Below are 26,126 nucleotides of genomic sequence, written 5' to 3'. Positions count from 1 at the left end.
GACTAGAGAAACGGGGATTGTTCTCCTTAGAGCAGAGAAGGTTAAGGGGAGATTTAATAGAGCTGTTCAAAATTATGACGGTTTTTGATAAGAGTAGATGGGGAGAAACTTTCCACGGAACCAGAGGACACAGATTTAAGATAACATGAACAAATACAAATCGGTGAAGTGAACTGAAAGTACCCTTGTCTCGGCAGTAGATAAACCAGACAGGTTCCACCGTGGCTCAGGATCTTGCAGGCCATGGTTTGGCTGGCTGGAGGTTAATGGGTTACTCCAAATGGATTCACCACACATGGAGGGCTCCATCTTTGTTTCAAGCTTAGCATTTAACGAGCGCTGGCGAGCCATTTTCATGTCCCTTTCCCTAGAGGGTAGAAAGTATTTGAGTGTTAGTCCATTGCTTCATGTCCATGCACATACTGCAAATAAGACAGCTCCAGTGTAACAACTCCCAGTTACAACTTATTCCTCCTTAATCAGCATTAGAGATGGACTAATACACATACCTGAACAACAACTTGTATTTGTAGAGGTGTAATCAAAAAAATAACAGATGCTGAGCCAAAGGAGATAGGGGGAAAGCTGTCGTCGGTGACTTTGTTCTGGGCTATTTCAGTGCTGTGGGAAGGGTAGAAACCCAATGGGAGGGATGCAAACGGGAAATTGTGGTAGCGATGGGCACGGAACTGGGAGGCAACAACATGTTCAAAAGACTTCACAAGGAAAGGGATGTTGGAGATGGGACTGTGGTTCGCAAGGTTTTTTTTTGTAGGGGGCGACATTGCTGGTGGATTTAAAGGGCCTGTGGAGAGGGAACCATTTGCATCAGCTAGTCGGAGGGCCAAGGAAGGGAAGTTGGGCGGCTTAATGGGAATGGAGTCCAGGCTGTACTTCATTGGCTGTATAGCGCTTTGAGATATCCTGAGGTCATGAAAAAGCTATATAAATGCAAGTCTTTCTTTCGATCAGAAAAGATGAGTGAAGAACATTTTTATTCGCTGATTCATGAAATGTTTAAAGAAAGAACAATCAAGGTTTCCGGTTGTAATCACTATTCTAGATAACGTTCCCCCCTAATTTATTTTGGGTGGCGGGGTTTTGAGGTCCATTCAAAGTTTTGCATATGCGCGAAATTTCACAGTTGAAAAGCCGGTCCCGCGCAGACAGCTGTGCGGCCGTGCAGCTTAGCGGGAACGTGGATTCTAGGTATAATACGCACCATTTCTCTTTTCTCTCTCTCGACGTTTCTTCATCTTCGTCATCACTGAATTTCAGCTTTTCTGAATAGTCCACTTCCTCGTGCTCACCTGAATAAAAGAAAAAAAGACAGGATCAAGATCCCACTTCACAGAGAATGGACTTCCAAATTCAAACATCCCCTACAAAACACCAGAACAAAAAAAAGGGGCTTTCTAAAATCTGCCAGAATGATTGCTCCACAGTACTCTTCCCTACGATATCCTATGTACAAAGTGAACTGGTAAAAGGTATAGCAGAGGATGTATATGAAGCACAATCTAGGATAGGGCAGACCCTCCTGACAAATTCACAGGCTTCCCCGTCAGCTCGCCTACAGAGATTGCAGATCGACAGCTAGGAATGAAAAAACTGTACTTTTGACTAAAAGTGCCTGGAACAGATAATCACATCCTGAGAATACAGCAAGGCAGTGGAGATGTACTTCTGAACCATCTTAATATTTTTACTGGGGCAAAGCACACCAAGGGCTGGTGAAATAGCAACATTACCATCAGCACTCGGGACACTTCAATCAACTCAAAGTACAAGTCCTGTGTTGTTAGAAAATCGGGTTTTTTAAATGCTCAAAATGGGTTGTGTTCAGCTGACACAATTAAGTTTCTAGCACTTTTTGGAACAATGGTAAAATCAGGGGCGCACTGAAGAAATGTTGCCTTAATAATCCTCGGCCAGAGGAGTCTAAAGGGCATCCCGTGGGTCCCGTACAGTCCCGAGCCCTGGGACTGCAGGCCACAAGGCCCAAGTGACTCGGTCCCATCTGTGGTTTTAGTTCTTATTCACTGGTTTGACCGGTTTGTGGGGATGGAGGTCTGCTGTTAGGACTTTCCCATCAATGAGGGAACAGCGTTAAGTCAGAACGCCAAGATCTGTTAGAATCAGCAACATCAGACATATACAAATTATAAATGGTACAATGAATTTTAATTCTATTGTAGCTACCCAGCCCTCCAGGGACACGTCTGCTGGATATCTCTACAGATTTTCAGACTACTACCCATCAATGTTCCCTCTTTTTTGGGGGGGCACATGGCCCCCTTTAACAGGCTGCACGGTATTTCCCTTTAAAAGCCAGTAAACCGGCTGCACGGGACCTCCAGAGCACTGCGCGGCCACGCAGCTTAAAGGGAACATTGCTACCCAAGCACCGCACTACCGAGCATCCTCTATCCATACAAGGATGTTAATTAGAAATACATTTGTGACGTAAGAAAACTACTAGGCACTTAGTCTAAGCGTTAAACAAAGCTTTAATCAACTGTTTCACAACATGGAGGTCTAGTTATGTCTTTCACTAGTTCCTGTTAAGAATGTCCTGCGCAAGCTGGGCCCGTGCCCGAGTATTTATACTCTCCCTGGACAGCGCCACCCGCTCAGTATTATTTCATAAGTCTTTCATGAATGACTGATTCATGTCACATTGTAAAACAAGTCACCTGGGAAATCAATTATTTTCTGTAACTCAAATACCACAAACGCACCTCACGCATAGTGTTTGGTTAAAGCTGGAGGAACTTGTGCGATTTGCTCCCCTCTTCCAGAAAAAAGGACTGGTGCTTTAATTGTGTTAAGACTCTCACCTGCCCATCCGTCTTCTGTTTCAATGTCCAGCTGATCCAGTTCTTTGAGGTCGTCAGGATTTATGATGGCGGGCCGGTCGGTAGGCTCACCTGGTCGCCGCGCAGGCCTAACAGGGCGCGTAGGACGAGACACTCCCCGGGGATACCTGCGAACAACCATGCTGGGAATTAAAAGGATGGATCATCCACGCAGCTAGGACTCGCGCTTCCTCTATCACAGACGAGAAGGATCAACAACCTGCAGCATAGGGGAAGTTGCAAGTCGGAGTGCCCCTCGCCATGCTCCATCAATTTTACACAGAATGCTACTTTCATTGAAACAAGCATGCTGTTTGGACAATGGGACCTTACTCTGCAGTCAGAATACCCTGTAGTTCATCACTTTACAAGTTCAATCCCACAATACATTTTGTATTAATAGATCATGGTTAAAAAATTGTGAAACTGTCCAATTTAGCAGTGGCTGCAAATGAACATAGGAACAGGAGGAGGCCATTCAGCCTCTGGAGCCTGTTCCGCCATTCAATGAGATCATGGCTGATCTGTGATCTAACTCCATATACCCGCCTTTGTCCTATATCCCTTAATACCTTTGGTTAACAAAAAGCTATCAATCTCCGATTTAAAATTAACAACTGATCTAGCATCAATTGCCGTTTGCGGAAGAGAGTTCCAAACTTCTACCACCCTTTGTGTGTAGAAGTGTTTCCTAATTTCACTCCTGAAAGGTCTGGCTCTAATTTTTAGACTATGCCCCCTAGTCCGAGACTCCCCAACCAGCGGAAATACTTTCTCTCTGTCTACCCTATCTGCTCCCCTTAATACCCTGAAAACTTCGACCAGATCACCCCTTAACCTTCTAAATTCTAGGGAATACAACCCTAGTTTGTGTAATCTCTCCTCGTAATTCAACCCCTGGAGTCCGGGTATCATTCTGGTAAACCTACGCTGCACTCCTTCCAAGGCCAATATATCCTTCCTACGGTGTGGTGCCCAGAACTGCTCACAGTACTCCAGGTGTGGTCTAACCAGGGTTTTGTACAGCTGCAGCATAACTTCTACCCCCTTGTACTCTAGTCCTCAAATGATTTAATAAAATCAGATTCCATACCATAATTAATATAAATAGCAGTAATTGCAAACATCCTTCTTACCTAATTGGCTCCGGTGGCTGGAACGGATACTGTAAGGATCCTTGTGGACCCAGGACTGGGGTCGGCTGAGGTCCCCGTGATTGTGGCGCACACATCTGCAGCAAAAATAAATCATTTTCAATTCTAGACATTGGCAATGAGGTGATTTACAGACGGAAGCAGCCCTTAAGAATGAACAATCCCCTCCCACCGAGCGTGAACAATACCCCCAATGTCCCCGAGGTAAACAGCAACCCCCACCCTACTAAGAGTGAAAAGGATAAACTCCCCCCCCAAACCTACTGAGGGCGAAGAAACCTCCCCAAAACAGTTACGAGAAAAAGTTTTTTAAAAGTTGCAGCTTGTTTCGTTTGGAAAATAGGCGAATTGAAGCTTTAAGATTATGAAGAGAGCCGAAGGGCTCAAATACCAGAGGGCATTAAGTTAAAGATGAAGACACTAAAAAATGTCAGCTGAACTATTCCACTCAAAAGATAAGAGTTCTGGATTAAGTCGTCAGAAGGCCACTCGAGTATAAATGAGTTCAAGACACAACAGGATGAATTCTGGAGAAAGGAGAGACTTGTTGGACCTAATGGCCTTTGCTTATTCCTAAAGAGTTTACGTTTTTCTAAACCTTCCCCCAAATAAGTTTGTGGCTCTCTACATCTTACAAATCAACTGTTCCCGATGATCTCTTCTAACCTTGGGGTGAAATGTTAATAAGCATCAGCTGAAAAGACATTTACGTGAAAACAACTGTTATTGTCTCTGGCATCACAAAGCACAAGCTATATCCTTTCCTATGACTGGAACAGTGTTCTCACTGGGTTTAGCGAACTATTTAGCACCAATGCTCCAATGCCATGCCAGTTCGCAGCGAGCTACCAACCTTTTCAAATTGCTTCCAACGTGACTAGACCTGCACCCGTGCTGCTGTTGGCTCAAACTGCTCTGTCCAGAGACGATCCCAGTTTGGAAAGGACAAAGAGCTATAATTGCATTGTTCCATAGTTCTAGTGGAACTAGTCTGAAAATTTCACACGCCCATTTTGCTTTACTGAAATCCTAATGAAAGCAATGAAGCAGCTCTGTATCTCAGAAGGAAGCAGAGGGTAATTAGCAATCTTGTTGTACGAGGCCCCTTGGGTCGGAGCGATCATATGATCGAATTCTTCATTAAGATGAAGAATGAAGTAGTTGACTCAGAGACTAGGGTCCTAAATTTAAATAAAGGAAACTACGATGGTCTGAGGCGCAAGTTGGGTAGGATTGATTGGGGAATGTCACTCAAAGGGTTGACGGTGATAGGCAATGGTAAACATTCAAAGACCGCATGGATGAACTACAGAATTTGTTTATCCCAGTTTGGCATAAAAATAAAACAAAAAAGGTGACTCAACCGTGGCTAACAAGGGAAATTAGGGATAGCATAAGATCCAAGGAGAGGATATATAAATTGGCCAGAAAAAGCAGTAAACCTGAGGATTGGGAGCAGTTTAGGATTCAACAAAGGAGGACAAAGGGACTAATTAAGAAGGGGAAAATAGAATATGAGAGTAAGCTTGCAGGGAACATAAAAACTGACTGTAAAAGCTTTTATAGATAGGTGAAGAGAAAAAGATTGGTGAAGTCAAACGTAGGTCCCTTGCAGTCAGAATCAGGGGAATTTATAATGGGGAACAAAGAAATGGCAGACCAACTAAATACATATTTTGGTTCTGTCTTCACAAAGGAGGACACAAATAACCTCCCAGAGATGTCGGGGAACATAGGGTATGATGAAAGGGAGGAACTGAAAGAAATCAGTATTTGTAGGGAAATGCTGTTAGGGAAATTAATGGTATTGAAGGCCGATAAATCCCTAGGGCCTGATAATCTACATCCTAGGGTACTTAAGGAAGTGGCCCTAGAAATAGTAGATGCATTGCTGATCATCTTCCAACATTCGATGGAATCTGGAACAGTACCCATGGATTGGAGGGTAGCTACCCCACTATTCAAAAAAGGTGGTAGAGAGAAAATGGGGAATTACATTGTAAGCCTGACATCGGTAGTGGGGAAAATGCTGGAGTCCATTATAAAAGATGTAATAGCAGAGCACTTGGAAAACAGTGACAGGATCGAACAAAGTCAACATGGATTCACAAAAGGTAAATCGTGCTTGACTAATCGACTGGAATTTTTTGAGAATGTAACTGGTAAAATAGATAAGGGAGAACCAGTGGATGTGGTGTATCTGGACTTTCAGAAGGCCTTCGATAAGGTCCCGCATAAGAGATTAGCGTGTAAAGTTAAGGCACATGAGATTGGGGGCAAGGTATTGACTTGGATAGAGAACTGGTTGGCAGACAGAAAGCAAAGAGTTGGAATAAACGGGTCTTTTTCCGAATGGCAGACAGTGACTAGTGGGGTACCGCAGGGATCGGTCCTTGGACCCCAGCTATTCACAATATATATAAATGATCTGGACAAGGGAACTAGATGTAATATCTCCAAATTTGCAGACGACACAAAGCTGGGTGGGCGTGTGTGCTGTGAGGAGGATGTCGAGAAACTCCAGGATGATTTGGACATGTTGGGTGATTGGGCAGAAACATGGCAGATGCAATATAACGTGGATAATTGTGAGGTTATCCACTTTGGTGGCAAAAACAGGGAGGCAGGTTATTATCTAAAGGGCAACAGATTGGGAGAAGGGGAAGTGCAACGAGACCTGGGTGTCCTTGTGCACCAGTCACTGAAGGTAAGCATGCAGGTGCAGCAGGCGGTTAAGAAGGCAAATGGTATGTTGGCGTTCGTAGCGAGAGGGTTTGAGTACAGGAACAAGGATGTCTTGCTGCAGTTGTACAGGGCCTTGGTGAGACCACATCTTGAGTATTGTGTGCAGTTTTGGTCGCCTTATCTGAGGAAGGATGTTCTTGCCATGGAAGGATTTCAGCGAAGATTCACCAGGCTGATACCTGGGACGGCAGGAATGACGTATGAGGAGAGATTGGGTCGAATGGACTTGTACTCGCTGGAGTTTAGAAGAATGAGAGGTGATCTCATTGAAACTTATAAAATTCTGACAGGGCTGGACAGACTAGATGCAGGAAGGATGTTCCCGATGGTCGGGGAGTCCAGAACCAGGGGTCACAGTCTAAAGATAAGGGGTAAGCCATTTAGAACAGAAATGAGGAGGAATTTCTTCACCCAGAAAGTGGTGAACCTGTGGAACTCTCTACCACAGAAGGCGGTGGAGGCCAGTTCATTAAATATATTCAAGAAGGAGTTGGATACATTTCTTAAGGCTAAAGGGATCAAGGGGTATGGGGAGAAAGCAGGGACTGAATTTGGATGATCAGCCATGATCGCATTGAATGGCGGAGCAGGCTCGAGGGGCCGAATGGCCTACTCCTGCTCCTATCTTCTATGTTTCTATGTTTCAATGTGTAATGAAATTTGCACTCATGTATATTACCCTCCCCCACTGTGTATAGTTTCACTTCCTCTTTCCCGACTAACCTGGGAGGTTGCAGGTCTTGGCTCTTGGCTCCGCCCCTGACTTCTCTTACATATAGATCCCAGGATCTGTATGACTCATTCCTGTGAACCAGTCGGCGTGTTGTGATGTTAGCTCTGATCTTAGTGATTAAAAGCCAACTTGTTTAAGTCTATAACTTCTAGTTTTGTGGTTATTGAAGGCCCATCAATTTTAATCACTAAAGAATACTAGGATGGATCGACTCCTAAAACCAGAGCGTCTGGACTTGGATCCACATTCTGCTGAAGCATCAAATCAATTTGGACACTGGCTCAAATGCTTCGAACTCTTCGCGGGGGCCTCATCCGCTAGCGAGGTAGATAAACTGAGTCTACTGACTACTCGCGTAAGTCATCGGATTTATTCGTTCATCCGGGACGCCACCTCTTACACGAAGGCCATCACTATCCTGAAGGCCCAATACCAGAGGCCGGTAAACAAAGTGTACGCCAGACATCTGCTGGCTACACGCAGGCAGCGACCAGAGGAATCAATGGACGATTTCTTACAGGGCCTAAAGGACCTGGTCCGGGACTGTAACTGCAAGGCCGTGACGGCCAACGCGTACTCTGACGAATTGGTCCGCGATTCCTTCATCACGGGCCTCAAATCGAATTATATCCGGCAGAGACTGCTGGAGAAGGAGGTCCTGGACTTAAAAAAAGGCAGTGGCCACTGCGCGATCGCTGGACGTGGCCCAGAAAAACTCTGACTCTTATTCTTCCGGCCATGCGGCCCTCACCGCCTCGTGCGCGCCGAGGGGGCCGCCATCTTGGAATCAGCCATCTTCCCCATCCAGGTCTCAGACCAGCTCTACGCCGCCGGAGTCCCCACACAGAAGTTCACCCAGGAGTCCTACTACAGCGGCAATGTCTCGAGGCCCGAAATGCTACTTCTGCGGCCAGGCCAAGCACCCCAGACAACGATGCCCAGCGAAGGACGCTACATGCTTCAAATGTAAGAAAAAGGGGCATTTTAGCAAAGTCTGCAGGGGGAAGCCGATTTCCAACTCCGTCACCGCCTCGTGCGTGCCGCCATCTTGGGATCCGCCATCTTTTCCCGAATCAACGGCCGCCCAGGGCCCAACAGTGGCTTCGATCACGGTGGATCAATCCAGGCCACACCCGTTGACAAAATCCATGATGGACATACAGGTAAACGGGAATTTAACGAAATGTTTAATTGACTGTGGGAGTACTGAGAGTTTTATCCACTCTAGCCTGGTACGGCGGCACTCATTAATGGTAACCCCTACACGGAGCAGAATTGCTATGGCTGCTAAGCCCCACACTTCGGACATTTTGGGCTACTGTGTGGTAACACTGACTGTAAAAGGCACGGACTACAAGGATTTTAAACTCCTCGTGATGCCAGAACTCTGTGTTAATGTAATCTTGGGCCTGGACTTCCAGTGCCACCACGAAAGTGTCACGCTAGCATATGGCGGGTCCCAGCCGCCACTCACTGTCTGTGGCCTATCAACCTTAAAAATCAGCCCGCCCTCTTTATTCGCTAATCTCGCTCCGAACTGTAGGCCCATAGCGACCAAAAGTAGACGGTACAGTCTGGAAGACAGACACTTTATCAAGGCGGAAGTGGACAGACTCCTGCGGGAAGGCATTATTGAATGCAGTACCAGCCCGTGGCGTGCCCAAGTAGTCATAGTTAAAAATAGCGAAAAGAAACGGATGGTAATTGACTACAGCCAGACTGTTAATATTTATACCCAGCTGGACGCCTACCCTTTACCCCGCATATCAGAAATGGTCAACCAGATTGCGCAATACCGAGTCTTCTCGACTATCGACCTCAAATCCGCATATCACCAGCTCCCCATTAGAACGGAGGACCGCCCATACACCACCTTCGAGGCGAACGGGCGCCTCTACCATTTTCTCAGAGTGCCCTTCGGAGTAACAAATGAGGTCTCGGTCTTCCAACGTGAGATGGACCGCATGGTTGACGAGAATAAACTACAAGCTACCTACCCCTATCTGGACAATGTCACTATCTGCGGGCACAACCAGCAAGACCACGATCTAAATCTTGCGAGATTTTAAAAAACTGCCCTAAAGCTGAATCTAACCTACAACGAAGACAAATGTGTCTTCAACACAACCCGTCTCTGTATCCTCGGCTGTGTGGTGGAAGATGGGGTAATTGGACCGGACCCTGACCGATTACGCCCCCTAAAGGAACTGCCCCTGCCACACAATCCCAAAGCTTTAAAAAGGTGCCTGGGATTTTTTTCGTATTATGCCCAATGGGTGCCCAATTACTCTGATAAGGCCCGACCCCTCATTAAATCGACGTCCTTCCCACTATCAGCTGAAGCTCGGGGGGCTTTCACCAGTATCAAACAGGACATTGAAAGGGCTGCAGTGTGTGCAGTGGACGAATGCATTCCCTTTCAAGTCGAAAGCGATGCGTCAGACTTTGCCTTAGCTGCGACCCTCAATCAGGCTGGGAGACCTGTGGCCTTCTTCTCCCGAACCCTTCAGGGACCTGAAATCAGGCACTCTTCTGTCGAGAAGGAGGCACAGGCTATAGTGGAGGCAGTGCGGCACTGGAGACACTACCTAGCCGGCAAACGTTTCACCCTGCTCACCGACCAGCGGTCGGTGGCTTTCATGTTTAATAACAAAGGGGGAAAATCAAGAATGACAAAATACTCAGGTGGAGGATCGAACTATCCACGTTCGACTATGATATTATGTACAGGCCGGGAGCCCTTAATGAACCCCCAGACGCCCTATCGCGGGGAATGTGTGCCAGCATTCATACGGACAAATTACAGGGTCTCCACAACGACCTCTGTCACCCAGGGGTCACCCGACTATACCATTTTATAAAGTCTCGCAATCTGCCCCACTCCATCGAGGTCAGGGCAATGACCAGAGCCTGCCGCATCTGTGCGGAATGCAAGCCTCGTTTCTACAGGCCTGACCGTGCACACCTTATCAAAGCCACACGGCCATTCGAGCGCCTAAGTCTGGACTTCAAGGGACCCCTTCCCTCTGCCGACCGTAACGTATACTTCCTCAATATCATTGATGAATATTCCCACTTCCCCTTCGCCATTCCCTGCCCAGACATGACCAGTGCCACGGTCATCAAGTGTCTCTGTAATCTATTCTGCATGTTTGGCATGCCAAACTACATACACAGCGATAGGGGGACGTCACTCATGAGTGACGAGCTGCGCCAGTCCTTGCTCTCGAAGGGGATAGCCACTAGCAGAACCACTAGCTACAACCCCCGGGGTAATGGGCAAGTGGAAAGGGAGAATGTTACTGTTTGGAAGGCTGTCACGTTAGCCTTAAAGTCAAAAGGCCTTCCGGCCTCCCGCTGGCAGGAAGTCCTCCCAGACGTGCTCCACTCCATAAGGTCTCTGTTATGTACTGCCACTAACGCTACCCCTCACGAAAAGATGTTCGTTTTCCCCCGGAAATCCACCTCGGGCATATCTCTACCCGCGTGGCTGACGTCTCCGGGGACAGTACTATTGCGGAAGCATGTGAGAGGCCATAAAACGGACCCCCTTGTGGAAAAGGTACAGCTCCTCCATGCAAACCCTCAGTACGCCTATATCGAATACGCTGACGGGCGAGAGGGCACTGTTTCCATAAAAGACCTCGCTCCCTCGGGGGAGCGGAGAGAACGATGGGAGACTACCCGATGAAGACCTACACTACAAAGAGACAGGACGCCCAGAGGTATCAATACCCAACTTTAACCTGGAAGACACTGCGGAGGCCCGGACAGCGGAGGAACCAGAATCCACTCCCCTAGAGGCACCCCAACCGGCTTTGCGCCGATCACTGAGAACTGCAAAACCTCCTGACAGACTCACTTATACCAACTTTTAAGAAACATCACCCCGATGGACTAAATCTATAGAAGGGGTGAATGTAATGAAATCTGTTTGTCTTGATCCTGTATTCGTTTTGCACTCATGTATATTACCCTCCCCCACTGTGTATAGTTTCACTTCCTCTTTCCCGACTAACCTGGGAGGTTCCAGGTCTTGGCTCTTGGCTCCGCCCCTGACTTCTCTTACATAAAGATCCCAGGATCTGTATGACTCATTCCTGTGAACCAGTTGGCGTGTTGAGATGTTAGCTCTGATCTTAGTGATTAAAAGCCAACTTGTTTAAGTCTATAACTTCTAGTTTTGTGGTTATTGAAGGCCCATCATAATGGTTGATGGGTGTTCTTGTGACTGAAAGGCTGTTTCCAGTGGTTCCGCAGGGCTCGGTACTAGGTCCCTTGCTTTTTGTGGTATATATCAACGATCTTGACTTGAATATAGGGGGTATGATTAAGAAGTTTGCAGATGATACTAAAATCAGCTGTGTGGTTGATACTGAAGAAGGAAGCTGTAGACTGCAGGAAGATATCAATAAATTGGTCAGGTGGGCAGAACAATGGCAAATGGAATTCAATACGGAGAAGTGTGAGGTAATGCATTTGGGGAGGGCTAACAAGGAAAGGGAATACAGTATAAATGGTAGGACACGGAGTAGTGTAGAGGAACAAAGGGACCTTGGAGTGCATGTCCACAGATCCCTGAAGGTAGCAGGCCAAGTAGATAAGGTGGTTAAGAAGGCATACGGAATGCTTGCCTTTATTAGCCGTGGCAGAGAATACAAGAGCAGCGGGGGGCGGGGGGGGGGCTTATGCTTCAACTGTATAAAACACTAGTTAGGCCTCAGCTAGAGTACTGCGCACAGTTCTGGTCACATTACAGGAAAGGTGTGATTGCACTAGAGAGGGTACAGAGGAGATTTACAAGGATGTTGCCGAGAGTAGAGAACCTTAGCTATGAGTAAAGACTGGATAGGCTGGGTCCTTTTTTCCTTGGAACAGAGGAGGCTGAGGGGAGACCTTATTGGAGGTGTATAAAATTGAGGGGCATAAATAAAGTGGATAGAAAGGACCTATTTCCCTTAGCAGAGGGGTCAAAAACCAGGGGGCACAGATTTAAAGTAATTGGGGGAAGGTTTAGAGGGGATTTATGGGGAAATTTCTTCACCCAGAGGGTTGTGGGGGTCTGGAACTCACTGCCTGAAAGGGTGGTAGAGGCAGGAACCCTAACCACATTTAAAAAATACTTGGATGTGCACTTGGGATGCTGTAACCTGCAGGGCTACGGACCAAGAGCTGGGAAGTGGGATCAGGCTGGAGAGCTCTTTGTTGGCCGGCGCGGACACGATGGGCCGAAATGGCCTCCTTCCGTGCTGTAACTTTCTATGATTCTAGGTCGTGAGTTCAAGTTCCACTCCAGAGACCTGAGCACTAAAGTCTAGGCTGACACTCCAGTGCAGTACTGAGGGACAATGTACCCTCTAATTTTGTTTGGCCCTGCGCGGCCCCTTTAATGGGTTGCGCAGCCATTCAAAGTACCGCACAGGCGCGGGTTCCCTGAAGCATTGCACAATCGCGCAGTTTACAGGGAACATTGCTGAGGGAGCGCTGCACTGTGAGAGGTGCCGTCTTTCAGATAAGACGTTAAACCGAGGCCCTGTCTGCCCTCTCAGGTGCACATAAAAGATCCCATGGCCACTATTTCGAAGAAGAGCAGGGGAGTTATCCCTGGTGTCCTGGTCAATATTTATCCCTCAATCAACATCACTAAAACAGATTATCTGGGCATTATCACATTGCTGTTTGTGGGAGCTTGATGTCCGCAAATTGGCTGCAGCATTTCCCACATTACAACACTGACCACACTTCAAAAAGTACTTCATTGGCTGTAAAGTGATTTGAGACGCCCGGTGGTCGTGAAAGGCGCTGGAGAAGTGCAAGTCGTTTTTCTTTTCTCAACTTAAAATGCTGCTCACCACACGTCAACTGCAGTAGTCAGACAGCTGGTGAACTCTGCCCTTCAGGTTGTGGAAGTTACATTGTGGATTGCCATCACTGGTTTTTCTTAGGCTATTTTATCATGTTCTCCATTTTTGTTATCCTTAACTGCAGTTAACATTCGCATCAAGGAGCTATATCTACTCGTTCAGTACTGATTAATAGGTTAACCCCCCCCCCCCCCCCGCCGCCATCTGCAATTAACAGTAAGTTAGTGTATCAGACTTGGCCATTTGACACATGGGAACCTTCCTTATTATTTGCTCTCAGACTTCGGAGCCAGTACAATTGTGCTTCCTCCTATCTTTTTGGCCTCAGTCCACAGTTCCCATTCCCTTGCTTATTTACATGCTGTGCCTTTCAAGGTAAAATGAACAGGACCGATGCAATTTACAATAGCTCTGGAAAAGTAGAGGAGATTTCAGCTAATCACAGTGCAGATGGATGGCAAGAGATGAATAATTCAACCGGTAAACATCGCAACATAAATGAAGACGTCAAAATTCCACTTTGCACTGCACCTAAAGTAAAAGTTTTACAGAATTGGCAGCATGCCCAGAAAAGATAGCGACTGAATTATTTTATTGTTTCTTACAGCGATCCTTCTCGTGTTGGATGAGAATGTCAACTACAATGGTTTGCTGGCACTCGAGCAGGTGGACTTTAATGTTAAACTACCCATAGTGTGACCTTCCCCATTCTCTGAATGCAGTTCATCCGCTGCCTACAAAATAAACAGGCTACCCTCCCCATGAGAAAACGCAGTGGGACACCTTTGCTTTAAGGCTATAGCATAATAGAAGCCATATTGATCATATGGTCTTTCTCCATCCCGACTGAATACATTGACCTTGTTCGGCGAGCACAGATCACTTTTTCTCTGAAAGACGACAAAAGCAGGGAGACAGGCTGTTTATATAGAAGGTAAGTGTCTTCACAGATAACACTTGGTCCGTGTGATCTCCTGCTCTGGTTTCGATCACCTGAGGGGGGTGGTCAGAGAGGAATTTTCAGAGCATGTTATCCCTTATTGGCCCTGGGGTTTTTCTCCATTTTTTTGCATGTCCCAGGAGTTACATGGCTGTTTTGGGGGGGGGGGGGGGGCAGGGGGAGAGAGATAGGAAGAAGGGGCTGGTCATTATGGTCCGGCAATCATGAGTATCGGGGCAGGCCTGGTGGACCAGCTGATCTTTTCCTGCACGTCATATTCTTATGTTCGTAATATCTATATACATATTAAAAATCCTGTCCACAAACCTTACTTCTTGTTTTGGTGTCACTTTTCTGTCAACACCTCCCATTCAATTTAGCTATGTCAATGGTCACGATTTAACTGCAGGCTTTGGCAACTAGGTGGCGCTGTAAAGCAAGTTTCTGAAATTTTTCTCCCAACTCCATAACAATCTTGTATACAACTAAACATATGCATCGATTGCCATGGGCAACACCACAGGCAATTTACCGGTTCTGTAATCAACTTACAAACGTAGGCAGCATGTCGCGGTAAGTGGATGGGAACTGGTGAGAACCAGTCTGCAGCGGTATTCCGGGTCCTCTCCTCAGCGGAGTAGCGGGACGCAGCGAAGGCTCCTTTGGCTCGCTCGATGACGCTGGTGTGTGTACCGGATCGTCTTGGCCTGAGCTTTTCACTTCCACCTCTGGCGGCAATGCAGACGATGTTGCTGCGGGGTTCAGATTTCGCCCACCGCCCTCTCTCCAAATGGCTACATCTGCAAAGGGGAACAGAATAAGACAAAACTGCTGCAGCCCGGGGCTCAATTCCAGAAATACCAACAGAAAACGCTGGAAACAATCAGCAGGCCAGGCAGCATCCATGGAGAGAGAAACAGAGTTAACGTTTCAGGTCTGGGACCCTTCATCAGAACTGGAAAAAGCTGGAGATGTAACAGATTTTAAACAGGTGCCGAGGTAAGAGACAGGAAAGATAAAATGTTGCAAATGGGAATGGCAAAATCATACAGCATGAAAAATGGGCGCAGAGGTTATAGTTTGAAATTGTTGAACTCAATATTGAGTCCAGAAAGCTGTAAAGTGCCTAATCGAAAGATGAGTTGCTGTTCCTCGAGCTTACGTTGAGCTTCATTGGAACAATGCAAGAGGCCGAGGACAGGGAGGTCAGAGTGGGAGTGAAACGGAGAATTAAAATGACAGGCGACCGGAAGCTCAGGGTCACCCTTACGGACTGAACAGAGGTGTTCTGCAAAGTGGTCACCCAATCTGCGTTTGGTCTCCCCAATGTAGAGGAGACTGCATCGTGAGCAGCGAATACAGTATACTAGATTGCAAGAAGTACAAGTAAACCGCTGTTTCACCTGGAAGGGGTGTTTGGGGCCCTGGACAGTGGGAAGGGGGGAGGTAAAAGGGCAGGTGTCGCATCTCCTGCGCTTGCACGGGAAGGTGCCATGGGGAGGGGAGGGGCTGTTGGGGGTGATTGAGGAGTGGACCAGGGTGTCGCGGAGGGAGCGGTCCCTTCGGAATGCTGAAAGGGAGGTGAGGGGAAGATGCATTTGGTGGTGGGATCACGTTGGAGGTAGTGGAAATGGCAGAGGATGATCCGTTGAATGTGGAGGCTGGTGGGGTGAAAGGTGAGGACAAGGGGAACCCTATCGTGGGTTCTGAGAGGGAGAGGAAGGGGCGAGAGCAGAAGTGCGGGAAATGGAACGGACACGGTTAAGGGCAGTGTCAACCACAGTAGAGGGGAATCCTCGGTTGAGGAAAAAGGAAGACATGTCGGAAGCACTGGTATGGAAGGTGGCATTGTCAGAACAGACACGGCGGAGACGGAGAAACTGGGAGAATGGAATAGAGTCCTTACAGGAAGCGGGGTGGGAGGAAGTGTAGTCCAGGTAACTGTGGGAGTCAGTGGGCTTGTAGTGAATGTTTGTCGTTAGCCGATCGCCAGAAATGGAGACAGAGAAGTCAAGGAAGGGAAGAGCAGAGTCGGAGATGGACCATGTGAAGGTGAGGGAAGGGTGGAAATTGGAAGTAAAGTGAATGAACTTTTCTAGTTCAGGGCGAGAGCTGGAAACGGCACCAATACAGTCATCAATGGAAGAGGTGAGGGAGGGGACCCAAGTAGGACTGGAACAAAGAACGTTCCACATATCCCATGAAAAGGCAGGCATAGCTAGGGCCCATGCGGGTTCCCATAGCAACACCTTTAACTTGGAGGAAGTGAGTGGAGTCAGAGGAGAAGTTGTTCAATGTGAGAACAAGTTCAGCCAGGCGGAGGAGGGTGGTGGTGGATGGGGACTGGTTGGGCCTCTGTTCAAGGAAGAAGCGGAGCGCCCTCAGGCCGTCCTGGTGGGGGATGGAGGTGTAGAGGGATTGGATGTCCATAGTGAAAAGGAGACAGCTGGGGCCAGGAAACTGGAAATAGTTAAAGTGGCGGAGGGCATTGGTCACTCAATTCCAGAATGTGAATTATCCGATTGATAAGCAGCTGTATTAATATAAAATAGCCGAGTCCCCAAACAGGGCGGCGGATCAGACACGTTCCAGCGATTATAGTTTGAAGTCCTAGGGCAAGCTTGCTGGACCAGCGAATTTAAACCGGTCCTTACCTAAATGTCTCCAATTCATCATCTCTTACCTTTACTGGCAGGCATTCCACGAAAGAGGAATCTCTGGCAAGGCCCTGACGGAATGTTTTTGATTTATATTTAAAATCTGAGAAATGTTGATCTCAATGCGAATAGATTTCCTCGACAATCTTTCCCACAACTTTTTAAAATGCCTAATTATAGCTGTCTGCACCTATAATTCTACGACTGATTTTGAATTAAAGAATAAATCATGCGTCACGGGTAAACATTTCTCACTTACACACCAGCGGCTAAATTCAGCGCTAACGGGAAGTAGTTTCATACTCGCACGTTAGGTGAGCCAAAAAGGCGTCCGCCATTAGCCACTTTCATTCAGAATTATTTAAAACAGCTAGACCCGTGTTCCTATTGAAGAAATCAGATTTATTAGTTCTGGGAAGATCTAGAACTGTAGAAAAATAAACATCATTTCAAGAAGGGAACAAGGCTATTTGTTTGGATCTGTACAAAACGGGCAGCTTGCCAAATCGATAAGGGTTTAATGCAAAGGTGACGGTCTTTTTGTGGGGGGGGGGGGGTTCAATGTTCCCTCTAATTTTTTTCAGTGCGCGGCCCCTTTAACGGGCTGCGTGGCCCATTCAAATTTCCACGCTCGTGCGGTTTTTCCATTCAAAAGCCACTGAGCAGGACTTTCAGACGCAGCTTAACAGGAGCAGTGGGAGCGTTTTCAGGTTTCAGCTCCTTTTAGATATTTCTCTTACCTTTTCAGAATTAAAAAAAATTATCAGCATCAACACTGGACACTAGGCTAAAAAAGTGAAACCCCGTCCCGAAGGCAAGTTACTGAGACCAGGGCCTCACCACATGGTTTTTAGTAGATAAAGCTACTGGGCCATCATGTCACCTGTTCCACTTTAGAAACTGAAAGCAGTATTCTTCTTCCCTGCGGGAATCTGACACGAGTTTCTCGCTCCTAACACCAAGCACTTATACAAGCTCTCTAGGCAGGCCATGAAACGCTGCCAGTGAATGTCTCCGCGCCAGCGGGAGTTTCGGCTCTTGCATTTGTCTGTGCGTCTTACTTTGTGGGCGGAGGCTTGGTCCTGGCCCATATGACTGATCTGTGGTGTCCTTTTCTTTTCCAGCCTTCTCCTGGTCTCCAGCTGCTTTCAGTGTTGGAAATTCCTCGTGAGAGAATGGCAATTGCTTGTTTAATCCCCTTCCGCCTAAAGCAAACAGCAACAAAGCATGTAACTCACAATCAGACATTACACTTCCCAGGATCAGTGCATGCTTTCCAGGGTGTATGGTCACTGCTGAACAGAGCTGAGCCGTGTTGACCACCAATAGCCATAGAATTAGGGGAGAAGTCCCAGAGGAGCGCTAAGCTGGCTGACGGCTCGGTCACCAATGAGGGTGATGGTGAGAGTAAGACGACCAAAGGGAATACAAGGATGGGAATACAAGGATGGAGGCCGAGGATACTGTAGAGATAAGGTAGGGTGAAGCTTTGCAGCAATCTGAAGATGACATTTTTACATTTAACACTCATGGCTACAGGCAGCCAGGCAGGTCAGTGAGGACGGGGTGATGGACAAGAGAGATTTTGGGGGAGGAGGTAATTTTAACCCCCAAAAACGGGTGGGTTGGGGTCGGGTTAGATGTTAAACAATTTTAAATCTCAAACCCGAACCTAACCTGCCCACCTGCACGTTTAACGGGACGGGGGCGGGCAGCCAACCCACTCCCAGGAGGCGGTATGGCCATTTCAATATTATAAATGAGGTTGGGAGCCTCACATTTAACCTGCTTTACAGGTTTAACCCTGGCCGGTCGGGTTTCCCAGGCCTCTGGAAACCCGGCAGCTCAAGAGAGACAAGGAGAGCTTCGGGGAAAAGATAAAGTGTTCTTACAGCACTGCTTGTGGGCCAGGAGGAGCAGGAAAACTTCCCCCGGCCCCCCAAGCTTCCCCCTCCCCCACCACTACCCGGGGTCGGGGATCGGCCCCCCCCCAACCACCACGCTCCCACTAGCAGCTGCAGGCTCCTTACATGCCAATCAGGCAGACTTCCAGGCTGGGATGCTGTTTAAAAAAAAGTCACATGCTGTGGAATTAAAACTCCACAGCATGTGGGGAAACCCAGACTTCCGGGTTTCCTGACCGTAACCCACCCCATCAGTATCGGGGCCTTAGTGTGGGACAGGAAGCAGGCGGCTGAGTTTTGGACAAGCTTGGAATTTATGGAGCGTTACCAGATATTTCAGCACAGGAGGCAGTCATTCAGTCCATTGTGCCTTAAGAAGGTATCAGTTCCCCTTCAGTGCCTTCTACTGAAATCCCGTTTCCCTGCTCTTTCCTCAAACCCTTTCATATTTTGTTAGCATCGGGACCCACAGTAAAGAGATTTCAAAATCAAGCACGACAGACAACAGGATCTAGATGGACACACGGCAGACTCAGTATTCTACATCAAGCAAGAAGAGCATTGTCCATATGTTGATGAAATGATTGGGAAAGGACAATGTGATGCAATATTAGAAGTCTTATCTGCATAACCTGAGTATTATGAATGATGGACTTAACATTAGCCCTAGGAGCACCGGATCTGGTGTTCAGCATATGTGAATTGTTTGCTACAAGCCCATCCATTACAAGTGGACTGAATTGGGGGGGGGGGGGGGGGGGGGTAAACTGATTATGTGCCTGAGGATTGTGCGCACAGTAAAATTAATAGTTAATGTTCATGAAAGCACACAACTCATTAATGTTGCAAGACAATCCAATTTGAACCGATCTATAATTTGTCACGTCTCTGTTGAATGTATCTGAATATTTTGAACAGACAATTAACTCACCACCTCCTGGTCCTGTTGGCTTTGCCTTCAGTTGTGCCCATGACTTTACCCCACCTTGTGCTGAATTTGTGTTCTGTCAATTATTGCAGGAAAAAAAAATCATTACATTTCAGGCAATCAACAGTTCAAAACACCCACCTACCAGATGTAGCAGTGCTTGGCTCAGACACTGCCATCCACCGCCACTGATGTGATTCTTTTTATATTGAAATTTCAGGTGGACTAGCACTGTAATGCTGAACTAGCTGCAACACTTTTATTGCTGTTATTTATTGTGTATTGCAGCAATTTTCCTTTATATTCGTTCATGGGACGTGGGCGTCGCTGGCAAGGCCAGCATTTATTGCCCACCCCTAATTGCCCTTGAGAAGGTGGTGGTGAGCCGCCTCCTTGAACCGCTGCAGTGCGTGTGGTGAAGGTACTCCCACAGTACTGTTTTGGGGGGGGGGGGGGGGGGGGGGGGAAGTTGCGGGATTTTGACCAGCGACGATGAAGGATCAGCGATATATTTCCAAATCAGGATGATGTGCGACTTGGAGGGGAACTTGGAGGTGGTGGTGTTCCCATGCGCCTGCTGCCCTTGTCCTTCTAGGTGGTAGAGGTCGCGGGTTTGGGAGGTGCTGCCGAAGAAGCTGTGGCGAGTTGCTGCAGTGCATCTTGTAGATGTTGTACACTGCAGCCACGGTATGCCGGTGGTGGAGGGAGTGGATGTTTAAGGTGGTGGATGGGGTAACAATCAAGTAGGCTGCTTTGTCCTGAATGGTGTCAAGCTTCTTGAGTGTTGTTGGAGCTGCACTCATCCAGGCAAGTGGAAAGTATTCCATCACAATCCTGACTTGTGCCTTGTAGATGGTGGAAAGGCTTTGGGGAGTCAGAAGGTGAGACACTCGCCGCAGAATACCCAGCCTCTGACCTGCTCTTGCAGCCACAGTATTTATGTGGCTGGTCCAGTTAAGTTTCTGGTCAATGGTCACCCCCCCGGGATGTTGATGGTGGGGGATTTGGCGACAGTAATGCCATTGAATGTCAAGGGGAGGTGGTTAGATTCTCGCTTGTTGGAGAGTCATTGCCTGGCACTCGTGTGGCGCGAATGTCATTTGCTCAGTTTTCATCCAATAGGCTATACACATTTCAACTCATGCATTAATCCACCATTTTGCACTTAAATAAGACAGGAGAAACCAACTTGATCTGACCAGCATTTCCATTTCACTCATCGCGATGATCGCTCTCCCTCCCCTCGCCACTGAAAGGTTTGCCAAATTATCATGTCTTACCTCGTGGACTGGCGCCGGTTTTGGCACACTGGAGGCAGACGTCTGCGAAGGCGGCTGCGATGGCGACTCCGGCTGCTGTACTGCTGATACACCGGTACTGCAAAACACAATGCCGGCACGGTCAGCAACCCCACCAGACCAGGCTCCCGCAGGACGCTTCAGAAGTCAAAACAACGGAACTGAACAATACTCACAATCCCAGATGTAACAGAACACAGAAATTGATTCTTTTTGAAGGTCGGGCAAGTCAGTGGGGATGCAAAGATTTGGCCATCCCACTGACAAAATGCACCTATAGAAAAACTTTTTAAAAGAACCGCCAACAATTTCTGTTTAGCCTCATCCATGCTTGTTACCTCCAGACTTGAATATTCCAACGCTCTCCTGGCTAGCCCCCCACCCTCCATAATCTTCAGCTCATCTAAAACTTTGCTGCCAGTGTCCGAACTTGCACCAAGCCCTGTTCACCCATCACCCCCTGTGCTCACATTTTAATTATTGTTTACAATTCTGTATCCAGGACAACAAAAGGCGAGCAAGCCCATGTGTTCCTAGTCCCATTCACCAAACAAGTACCTTTAGCACAAGTTTCAATAATGTGGCTGCTAATATATATCTTTTTATTCGTTTACGGGATGTGGGCGTTGCTGGCAAAACCAGCATGTATTGCCCATCCCTAATTGCCCTCGAGAAGGTGGTGGTGAGCTGCCTTCTTGAACCGCTGCAATCCCTGTGGTGAAGGTGCAGCCACAGTGCTGTTAGGTAGGGAGTGCCAGGATTTTGACCCAGCGACGATGAAGGAATGGCCGATATACTTCCAAGTCCGGATGGTGTGTGGCTTGGAGGTGGCGGTGTTCCCATGCGCCTGCTGCCCTTGCCCTTCTAGGTGGAAGAAGTCGCGGGTTTGGGAGGTGCTGCTGAAGAAGCCTTGGCGAGTTGCTGCAGTGCATCTTGTAGATGGTACACACTGCAGCAACCTCGACTGTAAACACCTTGGCTACAATTAAAGGCCTAGAATCAAGGCAATATCAAATTCTGTAGAGCGGGCGCCCTCACCACACTGACTGAGCCAACCGACGCTGCCCAGGGAAACGAGGTAGTGCACCGGCGGCTCAAGGAGCAGGAAGATTTAAAATCGCTTGAAGAATTTTCTCAACGAATGAAGAAAAGGCTCTGAGCGAGCAGTGAGCCCTTCAGTAGATGACGGGGCTGAAGAGGTGGCCAAGGCTAGGCCCGCCCCTTCCAATGCGTGAAACGGGGCTTGCTGCGGCTGCCCCAGGGCTACACCATCTCCCCCCTTACCCTGGTGCTGGCAGTGGCAGCAGCGGTCCGAGAAACTGAGCGTGTCTCCTGGCCCTGCCTTCCCAGTGCCATTTACCAGCGGTGGAGTAGTCAAGGGCGTCACCTGACCTCCCTGCTGGGGCCGGGGGAGGAAGACTCCTGGCCGCGGTGGCAGAGGCAGGGATGCTGCAGTAGGCCTCTCCACCCCAATATTGGGCAGCATAAAAGAGGAGTCCAGCCCAGGGTCCCTTCGTGTTAGCTGAGCACACACCATGACTAACGACAGTGCTGTAGAAAGGATTCCCCTCCCGGCCAAGGAAACTAGATAGAAAAGGGACCCAGAAGAGATTTTTTGTTTTTTTTTTAAATTAAAGACAACTGGAAATCAAATCAGTGACGAAACACTCTTACTTCTTTTGGTCCTGCTGCTCCTGTTTGCTGGCCCATCCTGTTCCGTCCTTTGGTACGATGGTCACGTTCGGGTCGTTTCCTTTGTTTTCGGCCTTTAAGCTGGGAAGGTTTGCGGGTGGCGGCATGCGCCGGGCAGCGGCCACTTTGCCAAGACTCTGCAAGCCATGTCGAGGGACAACTGCAACACAAATGAGACGCACATCAGGAGTGCGCTGTAGAACGCAGGACAGCACGCACCAACCTGCACTCAATACCAGAAGGAAAGAAAAAAAAAAACCCTACTAGGAAACGCAGCGACGAATGATCCAGGCGGCAATTACATACGAACGTAAGAATTAGCAGCAGGAGTGGCCATACAACCCCTTCGAGCCTGCTCTGCCATTCAATAAGATCATGGTTGAGCTTCGACTTCAACTCCACTTTCTTTCCTGCCCAATCTCCATATATCTTGATTCCCTGACAGTCCAAAAATCTATCGATCTCAGCCTTGAATATACTCAACAACTAAGAATCCGCAGCCCTCTGGGGCAGAGAATTCCAAAGATTCACAACCCTCCGAGTGAAGAAATTCCTCCTCATCTCAGTCTTAAATGACCGACCCCTTATCCTGAGACTGTAACCCCTGGTTCTAGACTCTCCAGCCAGGGAAAACCACCTCTCAGCAACTACTCTGTCAGGCCCCCTCAGAATCTTACATGTTTCAACGAGATTACCTCTCATTCTTCTAAACTCCAGAGAGTGCAGGCCCAATCTACTCACTCTCTCCTCATAGGACATCCCTTGACGTAAGAAAACTACTAGGCACTTGGTCTAAGTGTTAAGCAGCTGTTTTACAACATGGAGGTCTAGTTGTGTCCTTCACTAGTTCCTGTTAAGAATGTCCTGCACAAGCTGGGCCCGTGCCAGAGTATTTATACTGTCCCTGGACAGCGCCACCTGTAGGCCGCTCAGTATTATTTCATAAGTCTTTCTTTCATGAATGACTGATTCATGTCAACCCTCTCATCCCAGGAATCAATCTGGTGAACCTTCGTTGCGCCACCTCCAAGGCAAGTATATCCTTCCTCAGATAAGGAGACCAGAACTGTGCCCAGTACTCCAGGTGTGGTCTCACCAGCGCCCTGTACAATTGTAGCAAGACTTCCTTACTCTTATACTCCAACCCCCTTACAATGACACTACATCTGCAGCATCGACACAAAGCGAATCTCCTTCATGACGATACTACAGTTGCTGTGCAAGTACAGCCTTATACCACACCCTGCAGAGTAGGCAATCAGGGAGGACCTCTCTTACATGGAGTACAAGATATTAGTTTAACTTATTATAGCTCCAAACACAGGCACAAAAAAAAAATCATGATCTTTAATAAGAGGTATAAATAGAAACAAAGTTGCAAGTTTTAACAGCTGAATGAAAGTCGCACGATGCAGATGTGGTGTGAAAACTTTTTAAAAAGGTGGTTGAGCTGCTTCAGCGGCCCTGGGTGCCCGGGGCTACGATGTCGTGTTTGGAATTTAGACGTGCTACAAGGTCATCAAAAATGCTCAGTCTGCACAAGCGAGATACGAGAAAAACATTTCAGGACTCGATGGGTCACAGCAAGGAGCTAATAATAATACGCAACAGCTTCCCCCCACCTCAGGAAAAGCTCCTTTGCTCATTAATATCTCCAATGTGCATTTGGTTCAACTCCTGTAAGGTCTGTCACTGAATCCTATAGCAGTACTACCAAAGTATGTACTGTACGGTGGCTCTGCTGTTCCGGGAAAAAACCTCGCGCGAGAGAGAGAGAGAGAGGGAGGCAGAGAGAGAGAGGCAGGTAGCGAGAGAGAGAGAGGCAGGCAGAGAGAGAGGCAGGCAGAGAGAGAGAGGCAGGCAGAGAGAGAGAGAGAGAGGCAGGTAGCGAGAGAGAGAGAGAGGCAGGCAGAGAGAGAGAGAGAGAGGCAGGCACAGAGAGAGAGAGAGGCAGGCACAGAGAGAGAGGCAGGCACAGAGAGAGAGAGAGGCAGGCACAGAGAGAGAGAGAGAGGCAGGCACAGAGAGAGAGAGAGGCAGGCACAGAGAGAGAGAGAGGCAGGCACAGAGAGAGAGAGAGGCAGGCACAGAGAGAGAGAGAGGCAGGCACAGAGAGAGAGAGAGGCAGGCACAGAGAGAGAGAGAGGCAGGCACAGAGAGAGAGAGAGGCAGGCAGAGAGAGAGAGAGAGGCAGGCAGAGAGAGAGAGAGAGGCAGGCAGAGAGAGAGAGAGAGGCAGGCAGAGAGAGAGAGAGAGAGGCAGGCAGAGAGAGAGAGAGAGGCAGGCAGAGAGAGAGAGAGAGGCAGGCAGAGAGAGAGAGAGAGGCAGGCAGAGAGAGAGAGAGAGGCAGGCAGAGAGAGAGAGAGAGGCAGGCAGAGAGAGAGAGAGAGAGAGGCAGGCAGAGAGAGAGAGAGGCAGGCAGAGAGAGAGAGAGAGGCAGGCAGAGAGAGAGAGAGAGGCAGGCAGTGAGAGAGAGAGAGAGGCAGGCAGAGAGAGAGAGAGAGAGGCAGGCAGAGAGAGAGGCAGGCAGAGAGAGAGAGAGAGAGGCAGGCAGAGAGAGAGAGAGAGAGAGGCAGGCAGAGAGAGAGAGAGAGGCAGGCAGAGAGAGAGAGAGAGGCAGGCACAGAGAGAGAGAGAGAGGCAGGCACAGAGAGAGAGAGAGAGGCAGGCACAGAGAGAGAGAGAGGCAGGCACAGAGAGAGAGAGAGGCAGGCACAGAGAGAGAGAGGCAGGCACAGAGAGAGAGAGAGGCAGGCACAGAGAGAGAGAGGCAGGCACAGAGAGAGAGAGAGGCAGGCACAGAGAGAGAGAGAGGCAGGCACAGAGAGAGAGAGAGGCAGGCACAGAGAGAGAGAGAGGCAGGCACAGAGAGAGAGAGAGAGGCAGGCACAGAGAGAGAGAGAGGCAGGCAGAGAGAGAGAGAGAGGCAGGCAGAGAGAGAGAGAGAGGCAGGCAGAGAGAGAGAGAGAGGCAGGCAGAGAGAGAGAGTGAGGCAGGCAGAGAGAGAGAGTGAGGCAGGCAGAGAGAGAGAGAGAGTGAGGCAGGCAGAGAGAGAGAGAGAGGCAGGCACAGAGAGAGAGAGAGGCAGGCACAGAGAGAGAGAGAGGCAGGCACAGAGAGAGAGAGAGGCAGGCACAGAGAGAGAGTGAGGCAGGCAGAGAGAGAGAGTGAGGCAGGCAGAGAGAGAGAGTGAGGCAGGCACAGAGAGAGAGAGAGGCAGGCAGAGAGAGAGAGAGGCAGGCACAGAGAGAGAGAGAGGCAGGCACAGAGAGAGAGAGAGGCAGGCACAGAGAGAGAGAGAGGCAGGCACAGAGAGAGAGAGAGGCAGGCAGAGAGAGAGAGAGGCAGGCAGA

The 26,126-nt window shown here is 48.4% G+C and overlaps 1 protein-coding gene across 4 annotated transcripts in view; it reads right to left on the bottom strand.

Annotated features, from left to right (window-relative positions):
• The window catches only part of prrc2b (proline-rich coiled-coil 2B), a 92,874-nt gene that overhangs the window by 45,294 nt on the left and 21,454 nt on the right, over nt 1-26,126 (bottom strand). For all 4 annotated transcript variants that reach the window (XM_085965327.1, XM_085965324.1, XM_085965325.1 and 1 more), the window contains exons 3-11: nt 22,756-22,933; nt 21,064-21,160; nt 19,787-19,859; nt 18,013-18,156; nt 14,847-15,094; nt 3,995-4,089; nt 2,841-2,986; nt 1,223-1,310; nt 184-367 (exon numbers count right to left, since the gene is read on the bottom strand). In XM_085965327.1, the coding sequence (XP_085821453.1) occupies nt 184-367; nt 1,223-1,310; nt 2,841-2,986; nt 3,995-4,089; nt 14,847-15,094; nt 18,013-18,156; nt 19,787-19,859; nt 21,064-21,160; nt 22,756-22,933 (1,253 nt within the window). The remainder of the gene's footprint in view (nt 1-183; nt 368-1,222; nt 1,311-2,840; nt 2,987-3,994; nt 4,090-14,846; nt 15,095-18,012; nt 18,157-19,786; nt 19,860-21,063; nt 21,161-22,755; nt 22,934-26,126) is intronic.

Source organism: Somniosus microcephalus, chromosome 23, assembly GCF_052327205.1.
Source record: "Somniosus microcephalus isolate GS21.2 chromosome 23, FLI_Smic_1.0, whole genome shotgun sequence".
Classification (NCBI taxonomy): Eukaryota; Metazoa; Chordata; class Chondrichthyes; order Squaliformes; family Somniosidae; genus Somniosus; species Somniosus microcephalus.
The sequence above is the reverse complement of the archived record's forward strand: the minus strand, read 5'-3'. Positions and strand labels throughout refer to the sequence as shown.